The sequence below is a fragment of the Vulpes lagopus genome, chromosome 10, assembly GCF_018345385.1.
Source record: "Vulpes lagopus strain Blue_001 chromosome 10, ASM1834538v1, whole genome shotgun sequence".
NCBI lineage: Eukaryota > Metazoa > Chordata > Mammalia > Carnivora > Canidae > Vulpes > Vulpes lagopus.
This window is the reverse complement of record NC_054833.1, coordinates 45,186,526-45,205,571: the sequence shown is the minus strand read 5'-3', so window position 1 is coordinate 45,205,571 and position 19,046 is coordinate 45,186,526. Positions and strand designations below refer to the sequence as shown.

Below are 19,046 nucleotides of genomic sequence, written 5' to 3'. Positions count from 1 at the left end.
ATATTCATGTACATATACATATTCTTTTGTCCAGTAATTAGACTGCTCTAGCCTGATGTCATAATTTCCAGGAGTATTACACTGGACTATTCAGAATTATAGAGTTGTCTAAATTCGGTTGCAATGTTAATCGATTCAAGTTTGTAATCAAGACACCTAGAGATCTCCAGGTAAATTGGTAGTAGCACAGCACCAGGTGCAAGAGGCTAAATCTGAACAACCTGAGGGTGCCAATGAGAAACTGACGGACTCACACTTACCTCTCCGAGGCCCTCCACCTGAGTCACACAGGACCTCAGCTCTCCAAAGCCTCCTTCACAAGTACTTGCCGGACCTCTAAACAAGCCTAACCTCAGGACACTGCCTTTGTACGAGGTTGCCCTTGTCTGATTTCCTGTTTCAAACCTTGAAATGTTACTCCATGTTTTCATGGAGAAATTAGCAAGGCCAGGTGCAAGAGGCCAGAACTGTTAAGCCAGTGGCCCTTCTTCCACATGGAAGGCAAGTATGAGGAATGAGAAGAAATATTCCTCTTGATTCCCCACCCTTGCTCCTGCATTGCTTCGGTTTTGTCTTTTTAAAAATTTTGTTGGACTGGTGGAGAACTCAAGCAGTGTTGTGTGATACCATTATCATATGTACTTTTTATTGAAAAAGTTCTTCTGGAACACCTGCATCCTCTCTGTTCTCCATAGACTTTAGACACACATCCAGTAGGGACTAAGCCAGGAGACAGATCTACTACATGATAGGTGCTGTGTTGTCAGAATTACCCTCTTCCTCCCTCTGACTTAGTCGGCTTCTGTGCTACACTATGCTTTGTTTCTGGCTGCTTCTTCCTTTAGTTGATTTCTCTCCCAGGATTTGTCCTACTCTTCCAAGAAACCTGCTTCTCATGGGCTTGCTTCACCAGTTTGTTCAATATGTGCCAACATGTATAAATCCAGCTGGGATTTTTTTTTTAATGTGTGAACTGGGCTTAAAAATTAGGTTTGCAAAAAATGAAGTTTGGAATGAGCCTATAGCAGTATTTTTTAGACAACTTGCAACCTTCTCTCCCATTGCTCCATCTATCCTCTCTATGTATATGACTTCCAAGTTCATGTCTCCATCTGTGCCCTCTTCCTAGCTGCCTGCTGGATACCTCTGTGTAGTTGTCTAACCTTTCCGAAGTGTGACTCCAACCATTCCAAAATTGAACTTTTCTTGTATTTGTTCTCTCCATTGGGTTTCTCTCTTATTTTAAAGACTAATCATTCTAGTTGCTTAGATTCAAGGTATTTTTTCTATATCAGTGAGGGTGACAAAACATGAGAGACACCTAACTGGGAAATGAGCAAGCGGTAATGGAAGGGGAGGTGGGCGGGGGGTTGGGGTGACTGGGTGATAGGCACTTGGCGGGATGAGCACTGGGTGTTATGCTATATGTTGGCAAATTGAACTCCAATAAAAAATTTTTTAAAAAGGATATTCTTTCTATCTAGGATAGGCTTACCATAATACCTGTTGTAAAAGTTACCTTTTATAAGAATTTAATTCAATTTCCATCCTCCTGTATTTCTTCAGACAAAATGAATCCTTTCCCCTATATTCCCATAGCACTCTCTAATCTCTAAAGCATTGGCACAACTCCCTTTATTAAATTTTGTATCTTCTGATTTGCTTACAGAAATAAATGAGCATATATTATATATTATATTAGATATTTTATATGTTTTTGTTTAGTCAGACAACCTATTTTATAGATGGAAAAATTAAAGCTGTTTCCTTATCTGCAAAAGAAAGAATTCTTTTTTTTAAAAAAATTATTTATTTATTCATGAGACACAGAGAGAGAGAGAGAGGCAGAGACACAGGCAGAGGGAGAAGCAGGCTTCATGCAGAGAGCCTGATTTGGGACTAGATCCTGGGTCTCCAGGACCACGCCCTGGACTGAAGGCGGTGCTAAACTGCTGAGCCACCCAGGCTGCCCAAAAAGAAAGAATTCTAAACCCAAAATGAACCATCTTATTCTTGGATGGTAAGACCATCTTAATATCTTAAATACCTACAGTGTCTGGTATAATAAATATCATCTTAATAAGTGTATTTTTGCTTTGATATTCTAGCATAGTGTTTGATATACACCAAGGATTCAGTGTTTGTTGAACTGAATCGAGATAAAATGCAATTCAAATGCCATGAAAGCCTTTATAGAGTGTCCATTTTGTGCAAGCTGTATTTTGAAGATTATGTTTGGCTTCTATTTTTACCACTTTTTTTTTTTTTACAGTGATAAAGGGTAAAGGCAAAAGATTTATCCTTTATTCCCTAGATCAGTAGAAGGAAGTAAATAACAGTTATCAGTAGTTATCTGCAGTAAACCTGATGTCAACATTTCTCAAGACAAAATTCCACAAAGCAGTTGAAAGGAAGAGATATTATCATCAACTGGTAAGTATTCATGAGGTACCTACTGCCTGTTTAAAGATATTTTATAAACTGTAGGACAGTTTACAGGTGTGAAGTAGTTTCATTACTTCGGTGACTACTAACTAGTACAGCTACTATTAAATGGCTTTGTGCTAGTCTTATGAAAATACAAAAATAAATGTGTTTGGGGACACCTGGGGGGCTCAGCGGTTGAGCGTCTGCCTTCGGCTCAGGGCATGATCCTGGAGTCCCAAGATTGAGTCCCACATCGGGCTTTCTGCATGGAGCCTGCTTCTCCCTCTCTGCCTGTGTCTCTGCCTCTCTCTCTCTCTCTCTCTCTCTCTCTGTGTGTGTGTGTGTGTCTCTCATGAATAAATAAATAAAATCTTAAAAAAATGTGTTTGGAAATTAAAGTCTAGTTTAATAGAATGGTGATAAAGCATATCAGATCAAGTTCACAACACAATTTTATTTTTTTCAATTTTAACGTTAGTTTTATAAACTCGCTGTCACAATTAACAGGATGAGCCAGGACTTCTAAGAGGGAGTAGTATAGGGAAGGACATTTTAAAAGGTAGGATTTGGAATGGTTCTAAAAGGGAACCAAGGGGAGTGGGGATAACCTCTGGATTATTGTATAGTCTTTGCTTAGGAAGTGAGAGAGCAAAGTAGGTCTGGGGAAGTCCTGGTAGGAAAGCTCAAGTAAAAATAAATAAATAAATAAATAAATAAATAAATAAATAAATAAATATATATATATATATTAAAAACCATGTCAGTATTCCCAATAGCCGAAGCAACCCAAGTGCCCATCAACTGATGACTGGAAAAACAAGATGGCATATTAATAAAAATATAATGAAATATTCAGCCTTAAAAAGGAAGATAATTCTGATGCATGCTATGACATGGATGAAATTTGAGGACATTGTGCTAAGTGAAATAAGCCAGACACAAAAGGACAAATATTGTAGGATTCCACTTATCTGAGGTACTTAGTGTAGTCAAATTCAGAGACAGAGGAAGAATGGCCAAGGGCTGGGTGAGGGGGTTGGGTGGGTGGGAACGGGAAATTAGTGTTTAATTAATATGTATTTTCAGTTTGAGAAGATGAGAAATTTCTGGAGATGCATGGCATTTATGGTTGCACAACAATGTAAATGCACTTAATGCCACTGTACTGCGCACTTAAAAGTGGTTAAAATGGGAAATTTTATTTTACTACAATTAAGAAAATCAAAGGAAAAGCAATGTAAAAAAATAATGATTTCCCAATTAGGGGAGTGTTTGTGTGGCCTTGGCCATGTTCTGCTAGAAACATTGTCATTGATTCTGTTGGAAACATCAAGGGCTGACTACCAGCAGTGCTGAGAAGCTAACTCAGAGCCCTGCTTATTCTTATTTAGACACTAAAAAGTCAAGATAAATGTGGAATGCTGTGTCTGAACACCTTTTATCTGATCTCTGCCCCCTGGGGTGACAATTGAAGCAGCTTCTCTGTGTCAGTGACTCACAAGGGCTCAGATTCTTTGAGTAAGAGATGTTCTATTGTCACTAAAATGACTTCAAACACCAAAGTTTATCATAGTCTGTGATATTAGAGAACAAGATTTCTTATCACTATAACCTTGTTAATTAACAAAAGCAATTTTTATGGGACCGGAACAGAATCGAAAAAACAAAGTATCTGACAGAGTGGTGTGGAAAAGACAAAGAAATGATTGAGCCCCCTGGGGGATGAGGCTGCTTGCAGATTCTAGCGTTTCATGTTCTTGTGTCTGTCCTCATATACATGGGGGGCGGGGGAGGAGGGGGAATCTGTGAATTTGGTGCATATGTTGCCATATGGTGCTTTGGGACCTTAATCTTTAAGATCACCAATGCAACGATATGACACACAAAACCCAACAACTGTTAAGTCTCCTTACATTATAGCACCATTTACCTAAAGTGTGTCTTTATCGTGATAAAGTACGTTACTATGAAAACCTAAGTTTGAAAGATGTCCACACATAATTTTAACTACACAGCATTTTAAAATTAAGGTCATACATTTTCAGGATATAAGTTCTTAAATCTAAATAGCATTTTCTAAGTTGTGATTTCTAAGAAAACAATGTTCCAGTAATAGCTTTGAAAGCAAAAGGTGTTCTGTGAAAATTTAAAGAACTAAGAACCCTTCAGAAGGATGATAAAAAGCCCAACTGATAAAAGTTTCTGCACTTCAATTGATTCTACTTTCTATGAATCAAGTTAAAAACTAAGGGGAAAAAAAGGAAGGAATGTAGACTTTTTATCTTCTAAAGTAGGCTACACATGAGTAAAAAGCTATAGCAAAACAATGTGACTCATCAGGCAATGCAGTTATAATGTATACAGACCGCGCACAATAAAAGGCTTTATGAAGTATGCAAGCTGTGCACCCCATTTCATGACCCTTCAAAGAGTTTCTATGTGCCCTGGCAGGTGGTGGGTTGGGTTACACCAAAGGAGTTGCAGGTGATACCCAGTATACTACACTGTCCTTACAACCCTGATTAGGCAACAAGTTTCTCTCTCACAAAACCAGCTCACCAGGTATGAATTACTATGCGATGGACCACAAGCTCTGTAATTAGTGGCAATACGGCTTTCAGAGAAAAAAGAAAAAAAATTGAGGGTGTCTTAATTCCAGGCGGAGGCCAATATGTGTGACAAAGTTGCAAGCTGCACGCGCATTTGCTACTGAATAGCCAAGATTTAAGAGACTCATGCAATTTGACACTACAGGGTCCGCTGGTTCTGCTGGTGGCTCTCTGGACTCCTGGAAATGATGGAAACAATAGTTACCTCTGACAGATACTTCGATCAAAAACCAAAGCCGATGACAGAGCGAACCAGCTGTTTTAGTTCATTTTAATTTGCTGCACAGGTTCCTTAGGAAAGGACGAGATTTAAACTCTGAGCACTTGAAAGGGTGACGCAGGAAGTCCTGCCCATGGACATCCTACAGCTGAGCTGATAACACAGACCACCTCCCTGCATCAGCAATAAGGAGCGACCCTTTGCCAAAGGAGGAAAGTCTTATTGAGCAGGTAACGTTCAATCCCCCCTAAAGGGATCTCACGCATCTCTAAGGGATCTGACAGCAGTCGACTTGGCCTTCTAGCCTAAAAAAGCAGCACACCGCAATCCTGCGGTGTGTCGACGAGGAAAATACTCAGTGTGGACCTGAGCTGCAGGTAAGTTAAAAAAAAAAAAAAAAAAAAAAAAAAAGGAGGGGGGAGCAAAAAGGGCAAGGATGTATTTGGAAAAAAAATAAATGACCCGTTCTTTTTTTTTTTTTTTTTTTTTTACCAAATAAAGTAGAAGCTTTCTTTCTCAACCAGGCGGTTTGCAACTAATCCAGAACTCAGGAAATAACTCTGCGAAACGAATAAACTTAAGTTCAGGAAAACATGCGCGTCCAGTAACATCCGAAAACACGTGGCGGGGGTGGGGAAAGCGGTCGGAACACCGCGCGAGACTCCAAATCCCATGACCCCATTCGGCAGGTGAGCCGGGCTGTGCAGGGCCCGCCGGCGCACGGGATGCTGGGGCTTGTGGTTTGGGCTCCTGCGCCTCCCCGCGGGTTTGCGACGTTTAGCGACCATCGCGCCTGCGCCCGCGCCCGCGCCGGCTGGGAGGCTGCGAGGCTGGGAGGCTGCGAGGCTGCGAGGCTGGGGCCGCGGCGGCTCGCGCCGGGTGATGCTAGGCGGCTCCCTGGGCTCCAGGCTGTTGCGAGGTGTGGGTGGGAGCCGCGGGCGGTTCGGGTCGCGAGGTGTCCGCGAAGGTGGCGCAGCCATGGCGGCAGGGGAGAGCATGGCTCAGCGGATGGTCTGGGTGGACCTGGAGGTGAGTGCGGCGGGCGGGGGCGGGGGCGGGGGCGGCGGGCCGGGCCGTGCGCTTGCTTTCCCGAGGGGACGGCTCCTCCGTAGGGCTCCCCCGCCCGGGCGCCGCCCTCCCCCCCCCCCCCCCGCCGTGGCCGCTCGGGGCTCAGGTCCCCGGGCTGGACCCCGGCCCCCCTCCCGCCCCGCCCCCGCCCTTCCGCAGCCTCCCGGGACCCGGGCTTGGTTTAGCTGGACGGGACTCCCGAGATGACTCAGCCTTACCCCTTCTCCCACAAACGACAAAACTGAGGCCCGGAGAGAGGATGGAGCTCCTTCAAGGTCACGCTGTTAGGTCCTGAGCTGGGGCTAGAACCCAGTTCTGATCCCTTTGGGGTTTCCATCCTCCTGCCGAAGCCTCCCCCCCCCGCCCCCCTCGGTTGAGCCTCAGTTTCCTTGCCTAGGAAATGGGGGTAACAGCAGTGCTTTCTACACTCGATGGTGATGGAGATCAAGGCGCGTCATTGACACGAAAACTTTGTGAACTGCGGGGATGTAGTGATGGGACTTGTCTAACTCTTACCAAATTGAATGCTGTCAGCACTCGATTTTGCTGACTTTGCATCCGTCCCACAGTAGAACCGGGGTGCCGGACATGTAGCAGGCCTTTGGTAAATATTTATGGAATAAATGACTCATGTTTAGTGCCTCGGGGGCTTGCCAGAGAAGCATTATTGTCTCTTTTATCCTGGCAATGGGATATAAATGGAATATGCTTGAGGGAATCACTGTTAAATGAAATTGAGAAAAATAGACCGGAAAGATGGTTTTGTGTGTTTCATATTTGTTTTTGATTGCAGATGACAGGATTGGACATTGAGAAGGACCAGATTATTGAGATGGCCTGTCTGATAACTGACTCTGATCTCAACATTTTGGCTGAAGTAGGTGATGCCGTGTAATCCAGTCATACTGTTTATAGAGTGTGTTAGAAACCTAAATCCTTTCTTCCCCCATCTCTTTATTTAAAAAAAAAAAAAAATAGAACTGAGGTACATATAGGTTAATATGCTAGGTCATAGTAGGGTTACTTCTGGATCCAAAGTAGTCCATCTCACAATCTGGTTATTTTTCAATAATCCATGCCCAAAGTGACAGAAACGTATATGCTCTGGTGTACTGAGACCTTACTGTGTGCTGCACACGGTTCTAAGTGCTTCACATCTCTACTCTCAGTCTTCACGACAACTATAAGGTAGGTAGTTAATACTCATTTTATAGAGGAGGACATTTTGGCACAGAGGTATTGGGTAATTTGCACAGGGCCACCTGGCTCATTACTGGGGGAGTCAGGAATTTATCCCAGCAGTTTGAGTAAAGTATTTCTAACCGATAAGACAACTAGCTATTGTATCAGGGTTAGTGACTCATGCCAGAATTATATTGTCACCTTATTTAAACCTGTATTGTCACCTTAATTTTCACTTGACTCTCTGTCCAGTTTCTGCCTTCTCAACGAGGATGTGTGCTTGTCTAGATCTATAGTAAGACTTTGGAATTCCTGTTGATAAAGAATTAGAATAGTCTCTTGTTGATATATTGGGCGTGGTTAAGGTTTTAACATGCTGCTTTTAACTGAAGCATTAAGCAGACTAGCACACCTGTTGCCTTTTGGACACTTAAGAGGCATTTGAGAAGTGTGCGAGGGCATCTGATTGGTAGTGGGCCTGGAATTGGTCCCTGGTCTCATATTGTCAGCATTTTCAGAGGCCCTAAGGAACTCCAGAATAGGAACACAGTAGGAATGTTTGTAGGAAAAGGTTAGTCCTGTTAGAATCAGTTCCCAGAGAGCAGGAATGATGTGCTCCCTACATCAAGTGGATTTCATAAATCTACAGTAGGACTTCCACTTAGTAGGTAAGGGATGGGAGAAGGCCTGTATAGATGAATTGCTACTTTTGTGGAGTACCAGGCATACATCCTGGAGTTACCACTTGCTGCATCAGCTGTAGGAAAATCATGAGACTTGGTGTTTCTCATTGTAACAAGTAGCTCCTGTGGTTTTTTTTTTTTTTTTTTTTTTTTTTTTTTAGCTTTATATAAATAAAGTTCTGCGTTTTAGGTTTGGTTGTTTTTTTCCTGTCACTTGGAATTTACTGCGGATGAATAGTGAAGAGAAGTGTCTTTATTTTGTGAGCCCTACTTACCCTTGGCTGAAGAAGAGTTTTTCCTTTAGACTGTTGATATAATGTGAAATACTGACAGTTTAATGGACCAGTTAGTTAATATGTACCCTGGAGGAAATTTGGGTCTGTATTCACACAGCTGCAGATGAGTGTAGCATTTGTAAATAGACTCAGTCAGATGAGGATAAGAATGTTTAAAAAAAAAAAAAATGCTCAGGGGCTGTTGGCACTAAAGTGTCATTTCTGTGGAAAATATGTTTTATTCTTGTGTATGAGTCTGAGGAAAATGTTTTATGCTGGTAGAAGAACAAACATACTACCCTGAAATTTTTTCTGTAGGTAGCTTAGTGTGCCAAACTGGGACCTAGAATAAGTTAGATTGCCTTAGATTAATAGTTTGCTTTTCCCATCATAGTTTGTTAAAAACGGTTTTTTGTTGCTTTTTTTTTTTTTTCCCCAATATGAAGTTTTTGGTTTTTTAAAAAGCATGTCATCAGAGCAAGTTTTTTGCTTCTTAAGAGATTGCCTTGACCAGTTTTCTTATTTGGCTGAAATTCCTTGTTAGTTGTAAGATGTCAGATAGTCAAATTCGAGCCATCTCTCTCAGGGATCACAAACTATTTTTACCAGCTTAGTAGGAATAATGCCTTGAATTCATAAAGTACTTTTCTTCCAAAAAGTTCAAAGAACTTTGATGTCTGTAATTTCTTTTATCTTGTTAAACATCCCGTTGAGGAAAGGGGGGCGGTTTGTTATCGCTATCATACAGGAGAAACTATGCCCAAGATGACTTGTTTTAATGCCACCGGTCAGGCTTCTGTTATTGCTGGGACTCTGCCTAAGACACTCATAAGTTCTGTGTTCTGTTAAATGGAACAGAGAATTTGGGACCACGTGTTGCTTTTTTTTCCCCCCCAAATGTTGCCAGTTATTTTTTTTTAAGACTTTTAAAAAATGTATTTATTTTTTAAGATTTTATTTATTCATGAGAGACACAGAAGGAGAGAGAAAGAGAGAGGCAGAGACACAGGCAGAGGGAGAAGCAGGCTGCATGCAGGGAGCCCAGTGTGGGACTCGATCCAAGTCTTCCAGGATCAGGCCCTGGGCTGAAGGCGGTGCTAAACTGCTGAGCCACCCGGGCTGCCCACCAGTTACCTTTTTAACTTTTTGATCTAAAAGTGCCATTAAAATTAAGCAGTATAACTTTATCCGAACTCTATTTGTATTTTGCCCTGTTCTGCTGCTGCATCCTATTCCCCAAAACTTGTATATTTTCTTGGCATTTTGTATGCATGTATAAATGTATGTGTTTCTTTTTTTTTTTTTTAACATGTGTACATGAAATCACATGCACGTATATACTGTTCTGCAATTTGCTTTTTTCACTTGGCAATATAGACACTTTCCAAAATGAACTCCTAATTAGAGGCTGGCAAACAGTTTCTAAAAAAAGACTGAATGGTAAATATTTTAGGCTTGGAGTGCCACATACTACCTATCACATGTTTGTTTGTTTTACAACTCTGTGCAAATGTAAAAATAATTCTTAGCTTACTGATAGTAAAAAACAAAAAAAGCAAAAATATACAAAGGCTGGGGCTATGGTTTGCTGACCCTTGATAGACTACCAGTGTCCTCTATTAATAGGCATTTCACTTTTCAGAGGTGTGTATGTGTGTGTGTGTTCAGTCATTTTTGTCATTGTAAACAGTGCTGGAATGAATAAGGACTACTTAGATAAAGGGCCCTCATCTCTTTCTCTGCCATCTATATATTTAATCCTGACAGCAGCGTAAACTTTACCTCAGAAACCACGGTTATCCCTGTCGATTCTGGATGACTAATGGCTTTTCCCATCCACAGGGTCCTAACCTGATTATAAAACAGCCAGATGAGTTACTGGACAGCATGTCAGATTGGTGTAAGGAGCATCATGGGAAGGTAACATTACCAAATAACAGGAGTGCTGCTATGGGGATCAGTAACAAGCGTGTTGCTCCCACATCTGAATCCTATACCATTGTTGGATGGGATTTTAAAAAGGGTTAGAGGAAGATTGCTTGGCGAGCCTGGGAGACTGCTTGCTTGTTTACCTGTCATCTTTGGGACCTCTCGAGATCATCTCCTCGTGAATGTTCTCTTTTTTCCTCTCCTGCATTCAGTCTGTCGCGAACGCATTGTGGATTGTCAAGCATTGCTCAAATCAGTCTTTTGGATAAGGTTAGACATCAACTTTCAGAGAAGGGGGCGTGCTGCTCACCTGTTAATAGTTGTTTCATCCCAGAGCTTATATCCTTGGACTTTGAGCACCATCTTTTTTGACTGTGTGGAAATGCTATTAACAATCAGGAACATAGCTTATATGACCTGGATTCTTTAAGAAAAAAAAAAAAAATCAGTGCAAAGATGGCAGTTTCAGTTTGAACTTGTGCTTTATAAATGGTCCATCTATGGTTATATTTGCCCATTTTAGAAGTGAAGTTTCATTTCTGGATGCCTTTGAAAACTGACTTGATGTGTTTCTGGTGGGGGCTGGGGATTCTCTCTTGCAGTCTGGTCTAACCAAGGCAGTGAAGGAGAGTACAATGACATTGCAGCAGGCAGAGTATGAATTTCTGTCCTTTGTACGACAGCAGACTCCTCCGGGGCTCTGTCCACTTGCAGGTAAAATCCAATCCTATGTATACCTTGTAGATAGTCTTCCATTGTAGTGGTTCAAGAGACTGCAGTTCCAGAAAGATCAGCTAAGACCATCATGCCTTTCACTTACCCTGATTTGGATTATACATCTTAATTTTGCGTTCACGTTTCTTTGTGTAATTTGTAACATGAGTATTGGGGAAATGCCCTGAAACCCGACATGGGATCTGGGGTACATAGACTCACTCAATAATATTTCCTCTCCTATTTTTATCATGGAAGAATTTCACATGTACAGGAGAGTTGGATTTAGTAACGGTTACCCTTGCGCCATGTTTGTTTTCCCTCTGGTTTTTTTTTGTTTGTTTGTTTGTTTGACATTTGAAAGTAAATTGCAAGCGTTTTGATGTCTCATTCCTAAGTACTTCATCAAGCATTTCCTCAGAGTAAGGACATGTTCTTATGTAGCCACAATATCAATATCATTTTTAAGGTAGTTAAAAATAATTCAGTAATACCGTTTGAGATCTGGTCCACATGCAAAATGTCTAATTGTTTTTGAACCAGGACTCAATCAAGACTCATGCATTTTACTTGGTTATGTCTCTTCAGTCTCTTAATCTAAAATGTCCACCTGTTTTTATTTTTTAAATTTTTTTCCTGTGTAACATTGACTTCTTAAAGAAACCAGGCTGGTTCTACTAGGATTTTGAAAGTCCTGCCATTGTCAGGGAAAAGTTAATGATCTCTGGAGGTGTATTTGTATTTGTATATGTAATTGATGTGATAACTTACACTTTCCTTAAATTTCACTTAAAAGAAAAAGTTTGACTTTACCTACTAGAGCATATATTGTGTATATATTTTCCCTCTAGCTAGTGTGGCTGGTGTCTGTTTAAAGTACTTATTTGAAATTTAGTGTTTTTTATATAAATTACTGTATGGAAACATGAATATGGATATGATTTGTTAAAATTGGAATGTGAATAAAGGTTTATTTACTTAATGTGGTTCAGTTAAGTTTTTAGCGTTAATAGTGTGGATTTCATGACACTGGGAGAAAATTTGCACATCTGGTATGATCTGAAAAAGTAACAAATAGATTTGTGCATTATTTTAAGTATGTGGAATGATAGATTTATCCTTTTGTCCATAGAGAGGCTGTTTATAAATGTATTATGAGCTAGACTGACTAAATACTCAGAAGTCCGTACTTGTAACCAAATCAGATGCACTCAAACCTGATTTAAAAGTTCTGGGATGCTTTTAGGAATTATCTGAATTAAAAAAAAAAAAAGAATCATCTCCATTTCCATACCAGTTAATGAATTTTTATATCCTGTTGTATATTGCTAGAAATACACAGATGCGGTATGCTTCGTGTCTTTCTAGGAAATTCAGTTCATGCAGATAAGAAGTTTCTTGACAAATACATGCCCCAGTTCATGAAACATCTTCATTATAGAATAATTGATGTGAGCACTGTTAAAGAACTGTGCAGGTAAGGGCTATATTTAGGACACATTAAATTGCCTCATTTAGCATGTTTTAATTGGGAATTTGTGGAAAGTAATTGAATAGAACTGTAGAACTGAGGGTGCCCAGTGGGTGAGTAACTTCATCCCTTTCTCACTTGGACAGGTCATTAATTAATTCTGGACCAGTGAGAAATGGGGGAAACAATGTCAAAAATCTTTTGTATAAATTTCATTAGTCCAGAAAGTTTATTGAGCACCACTCTGTGCCAGGCATTGGCCTATGTGCTGGAAACATGACAGATGAAAAGCCTTAAAATGGCGTAGAAACTAGTGGGGTGACAGATGTGTAAAAAACACACCTGACACATATACTGTGTCATGACTTCTGTAATGGAAATGTGCATATTGAATATTGAAAGCACCCAAGGGGAAAGGCACCCCTCCCTAAATGTTGGAGGGAGGAATGGGAAATTGGGGAGAGCTTTACATAGGAAATTTAAGTTGAGATTTGAAGAGGAGTAGATGTTTTCCTGCCATTTAAGTAAAGAGGGAGGGAGGATTCCAGAGAACGGGCAGAAGGATGAAGAAATGAGGGCTCAGGAGGATAAGGGGATTAAATAGTTCATCAATGTGGGAGTTCCAAGCACACAGTTTGGAAAAGGTGGGATCTGAGGCCAAATGGCATAGGGCTTGTGTGGTGGGCTGAGATGGTTAATGTAAGGGATAGGTTCCTTTAAAAAAGTGTAAGTAGAAGGAGTAGATAGGATTAGATCATTCGAATTATAAGGTGGCAAGAAAAGAGGGAGGTAAGAAAGGAGACTTTTGCCTTATTGGAGAGAGAAGAATGAGCTAGGGACATGGCACTTGGGTTGCAGAGAAGGATGCAGAGAACGTCCCATCTGAGAATGTCACTTGGCATGGTAGGGAAAGAAAAGCTCTAAAGCAATTCTAGTGTTTCTGTTTTGCACAGTTAGGTAGATGATGAATCTATTGAAAGATAAAGGGGGAAATAGGAGCAAAAGCAGATTTGGTGGATGGGAGAAGGGAGGTCTTGAGGATAGTGTGGTTTTATAAATGTTGATTAGAAGTGTCCGATGGATCTGTAGGTGGAGAGGTCTAGCAGGTGGTTGCCTGTCCGTGACAAACGAGGAGAGGGCTGGAATGGAATGGATCTAGGAATCCTAGACAAGGATGAGCTTATCCTAAGAGAATAGGATGAAGAGAGGGTGGAAGAGAGTCCCTGGCAAGGAAGCATCTTGATAGTCACAACCCAAAGTCCCGTTTCCAGTGTTAATAAATAACTTGAAGGAGGTAATTATCCAGTATATTTGAGACAGTTTCCTTTGAGAGTTCCATTTTTGCTGTGTATAGACGCTGGTATCCAGAAGAATATGAATTTGCACCAAAGAAGGCTGCCTCTCACAGGTAAGTTTGGGTCCTTCCAAGCGCTTGACGTGCACATAATCCCGAATTCCTGACTGCTTAAAACAGTGTCTCTTCTGCCCTCTCTTGGGGGGTAGGGGGAAATAAAGGTCAATTGGCATAAAGATAACCTTCTTTTGCTAAGATTATTAAGAATTCTGGTCAGGATTCTAGTATTCCGTTCTGAGATATGCAGTATCTTATGTCTTTACCACAGTTTTAAAACTAAAAGATAGCTTAGTTTATAGGTGTGATGAAACAGTCTGTAATCTTTCTAGTAATGAGCAGTACTAAGATTCTTCCCCTGCAAGGATATGAATACTTGTAGCGACTTAAAATTAATTAGAACACTTTGTGGACAGTTGTGTAACATAGTTACTTTGTAATATAGTTACTTTGGACACGTTTGAGGGTTTTTTTTTTTTTTCCAGATCTTTTCTATATTATGTCTATAGACTCAGGCACACAAGAAATTTGAAAATCTTGTTTATCTAGTGTCCTGTACTGGCTTTTTTATTTAAAAAAATTTTTTTTTAAAATAAATTTTGTCATTTTTCAGGAGGAACGTAAGACTTGATTGGGGATTTAGCAGCTGGCTATGGAGGACATTTAGTTCATCCATGTTCTGAGTCCCTACATACGGTTGTAGGCAAACAGACCAAGTCTCTGCTGTAAAAACCCTGGTATTCTAGTGTTTCCTTGTAGGGGTAGATTACACGGACCATTGCACAGCAACACAGGTTTAGAATACCTAATCTGAAACAATTAGGGTTTGATGTCTTTCAGAATTTTTCAAGCTTTAGACTGGTAATAGTGTATCTGTAGTGTTTGCCGTTATATAATATGCCATACAAGGTCTGAAGAAGCATCCCATGATCAAACACATTGATGATTCTGCAGCAAAACATACGGATATGCACACTAAATGGCATTACTAGGGAGTATATACAGCTTCATGTTAAGATCAGGTTTTGCCACATAGTCATAAAAGCCCTTTGGATTTTCAGATGTTTTTTGGATTGAAGATGTAGGTAAGATACCTTATACCTTGATTTAGTCAGATTGTATATTCGACAGTCTGAGCTCTCTACTGCATATCCAAGACCAGGGAAGAAAGCAGAACTCGCCTCAGTCACAGCAATAACCATTATAAAACTCTCACACTAACATGAGTGCAGTTTATTCTGTAGAAGAGGCCTTTAGCTTATTGTACAGAGTTTACTGATTGAGCTGCACACGGTTCAGATAATTTTGGTTACCTGATTTTCAGACCTCAGCAGATGAGAAACAGCATATTGGAGTAGAAGAGAGGCTATTCTATAGCTGGTTGTAGCACAAATCTTTGCCAGAGAGGAAGTAGATCCTCTGTAATGGTTTGGTACTGTCGATGATGTTTATCATGACTGAGTCGTGAGTTATGTTTGCACATGTCCATATATTTTGTGTAGGGCTGTCAGTATTGCATCATGTTTCCCAAACTCTGTTCCATGAGCTGTTAATGACTATTCCACAAATGTGGTCGATTAAGATTTAGAAACACTGTGTGTGTAGTACAGCCTCCCCTTGGAAATTCGCAATACACATTAATATATAAAATACTTTGCAGAGAAGTTCAAAAAAGGAATGCTTGATCTAGGTTTTCCTAGACTTACTTGACACTAGAATTCTTTTTTTCCCCCATAGAACACTTTACCATCTTGAATAGGACAGTTAGGAGACTTTATTTGATAAATTTTAGGAAAATTTTTACTCCAACTCACTTTAAAAAAAAAAGAAAAACAAAACTTAGATTTGCTTTATTGAAATGTTCCTCTTTATGATGTCAGATAGGGGCATTTACCGTCGTAAGTCTTGTTACTGTGTAAGAAGTCCTGTTGTTGATTACTTACTGCCTCTGTGGATATTTCAAATCAGTATGTGTTTGCTTGTAGGGCGCTTGATGACATTAGCGAAAGCATCAAAGAACTTCAGTTTTACCGAAATAACATCTTCAAGAAGAAAACAGATGAAAAGAAGAGGAAAATTATAGAAAACGGGGAAAATGAGAAGACTGTGAGTTGATGGCAGTGCTCATGCTGTCGGCACATAGTTCTCGGGAAGCAGCTGCTGGTAGTTGCATTTGGTTTTCTGTTTTGTTCCTGCTGATTGCTTGGCACAGCACCTTCTTTCACTTGTGTCTCCAGATTATTCAAACAGACATCACCTGAAATATCATTTTTCTCCTAACATTCTGTTTTCATTTATGACACAGCAGCATCTCTGTAAGTACCAGGTCATGTCCATCCCTCGGTACATATCTGCATTTGCTTTTAGACCATTTCTTTTGTTTAATAATAATAATAATAATAAAGCTAGTTCTATTGAAATGCAAACGTTTTTGTACCATCTATTCTTTAGTAGTTTGATGACTGGTACACCACTGGAAATGGTGGCTTTTTGTCAGTGGTATGGCTAATGTTTCAGTTCTCTTAATGATGTCAGGAATGGGTTACTTTCGTGTGTGAAACAGGAGATGAACTTGTCTTACCTTTATGTGTCAAGGATGTGCCAAAGTACCAGAGCTCTGGTTAGCTAGTTTTCACTGTACCCAAGAAATTCAAGTCCGTCATCAGAGAGGGATTCTGTAACTAATAAGGTTTACTGAATAGATACTATGTGTAAGGCTGTCACTGTGCTAGTTTTATAGAACATTGGTAGCCCTGGGTGCAATGCTCTGTAAGTATTTGAGATAGGTTTTTAGCCTGAATATCTTAATTCCTAATTTATGTACTTCACAGCACAGTGTTAAGGTGACTCCTTAGCCAGGGTGTGTGTTAGAATCACCTGTCTGTAGAATACAACTCACTCTGACAAATGTCCTCTTAAGAAATCAGAATTGAGAAAGGCCCATAGGTGACTTCCGCTTGTCCCAGAGAACCACAGGATCTGCAATTGTATTCCCCAGTCCATTATGACCATTATAGGAACATAGCAGTGTGCTCCTACTGTGTAAGGGTAGCAGATCCAGAAATCACTAGACTGTAGATCACAATTATCATAATTGTATGTACTGAGTTGTTTTCGCTTTGCAACAACCATCTGAGGCGAGAAAGATTTCAACTTTTTCCAAATGAGTGAAGTAAGGCTCAAAGTCATTAAGTGTAGTTAAGTGTAAGCTGATGAAAACATCTGTCTGCTGACTTTTCTGCATGGGTTTTAGCTCATGTGCCAACTTCAGTGGCTTGGAAGACAGGATTATATGATAGTCAAGGACGGAGCTCTTGAATCAAACTCTGACTTCAGACCTGAGCTCTGACACTTACTGAGTGGCTTTGCCAGTTCATTTTTCTTAGCCTCAGGTTTCTTATTTATAAAATGAAGATGACAGTACCTAACTTAATGTTAGAATGAAATACTTTTCATACAGTTCTGAGTTGGGTGCTTGGTACACAGTGAGTTACCCTGTCGTGATAACTAATGTATAGTGATCATGGATTCATTCAGTCCAGGATCTCTGGGAAATGGTGCAGTGACTGATTAGCCAGGGTGGCTGGGGCATTATTTTTTAAAAAAAAGTGCTCACTTAATGTCCTATAATTGACTATGTGTTGCTGAGGATTGCTTCACTACCAGTGTGACCTTGCCTTCATGCCTCCCACTAACTTTGGCAAGGTAGTCTTTGTCTTTACTTGGATTTCAGGAATGTTATAAATTCTAGTATGAGAATAGATAGGAATACACTGGGCTTGGAAAAGGTTCCAAGGAAGCCAGATTGCTACCATTAATGCTGTGGGGTTCTCCCCTACAGCTTGTCTGCATATCCATCAGGTTAATGGTTTGAGCCCTACTGTTTAGTTTTCTTAAGAATTTTAGCTCCTGGTGCTCATTTTAAATCTTCCGTCCCATGAATGACCTGCTCACTGATTTAATTCTCTGTTCCCTATCTTCCTAATGTAGCAGTGTCCCTTAACGGAGCACATGTTAATTTTTAGCAAGACAATTGGCAACCTGTGAGATAAGCAAATCTGGTCTGATGCAGGTCTGTATGAAGGTATGATGGTTCAGTGATCAGTTCGTTATTCATTAGTCTGCTTAAAAAAAAAAAAAAAAGAAATTTAAATCGGTAGTGCTAATTTCACAGGGGATTCCTGAAGCTATGAAGTAATTTCTGTGAAATGAACTGCCACGCAAATTGGTTTAAATATAACTACAGCCTTAAGAATGATCAGTATGTTTGTTTAGCAAAGCTTGCTGTTCAGCGGTCCTGAGGGCTTTTCATTTGGTGGTTCTTCTGGCTGTGCTGTGATTATCCTGCAAGCTGTCTTTGTAGGATTAACCAGGTACATTTCTCCCCAAATTAAACTCATAAGGTGAACGAATTAGTACAGTGATGGTAGTCTCCAGTCAGCATTCCTTGAGTGCTCACAGTAAGTAATCTTGCCATTATGATGAGTGTGTGGGCAAGAAGGACCTCCCCGCCCAACCTCAGTTTAGCCATAGGAGGTAAGAAGGAACTGAGACCCCTGTGTCTCTCATTTAAAAAACAATAGGTCTATTTATTAAGAAACCAGCTGACAGATTCATAGGGAAATCGATCATGTCCTTTGGCAGAAGTGGGGTTCTTAAAGAAAAGAGTTAAAAATAGCTAGTTGTAAAATGTTCAAGTGCAATCTTATCATTAAATAAATTTTGGCATATTGATTGCCTTGTGATAGTGCATGAGAGGTCTAGGTACACTCGGGTTTACATCTTGAAAAATTAATAAGCAGCAGGGACAGTGGAAAATTGGTTGTTAGGATAAGCCATCTGTAGCAGATTGATGAGAGCAAAAGCTGTTATGTTCCGTATCTTCTGATGAGGCAAACACTATTAATGCCGTGTACTTTGATATATGCTGTATATCTGTTGCGAGTATTGAGTTTCGGTTATTTGACCAAAGCCTTTTAATTTTATGCAGCTCCCGATTATACCATAGCCATGGTGGTCACTTAAATGAAGAGATTTTCCTTAGTTGAGTATTTTCTACTGAGGAGAGAGTACTTGAAATTTTCTAAGAGGACACTAGTCAACACACAAAAGAGTAA

At 40.2% G+C, this 19,046-nt stretch overlaps 1 protein-coding gene across 1 annotated transcript; it reads left to right on the top strand.

The window, feature by feature from the left end:
- The first annotated feature begins 6,035 nt into the window (after positions 1 to 6,035).
- REXO2 (RNA exonuclease 2) lies at positions 6,036 to 16,355 on the top strand. The gene is made up of 7 exons (XM_041772790.1): positions 6,036 to 6,285; positions 7,118 to 7,201; positions 10,307 to 10,384; positions 10,996 to 11,107; positions 12,476 to 12,584; positions 13,933 to 13,986; positions 15,915 to 16,355. The coding sequence occupies exons 1-7, from the start codon at positions 6,139 to 6,141 to the stop codon at positions 16,042 to 16,044; spliced, it is 714 nt and encodes a 237-aa protein (XP_041628724.1). The 5' UTR covers positions 6,036 to 6,138; the 3' UTR covers positions 16,045 to 16,355.
- Positions 16,356 to 19,046: the final 2,691 nt, after the last annotated feature.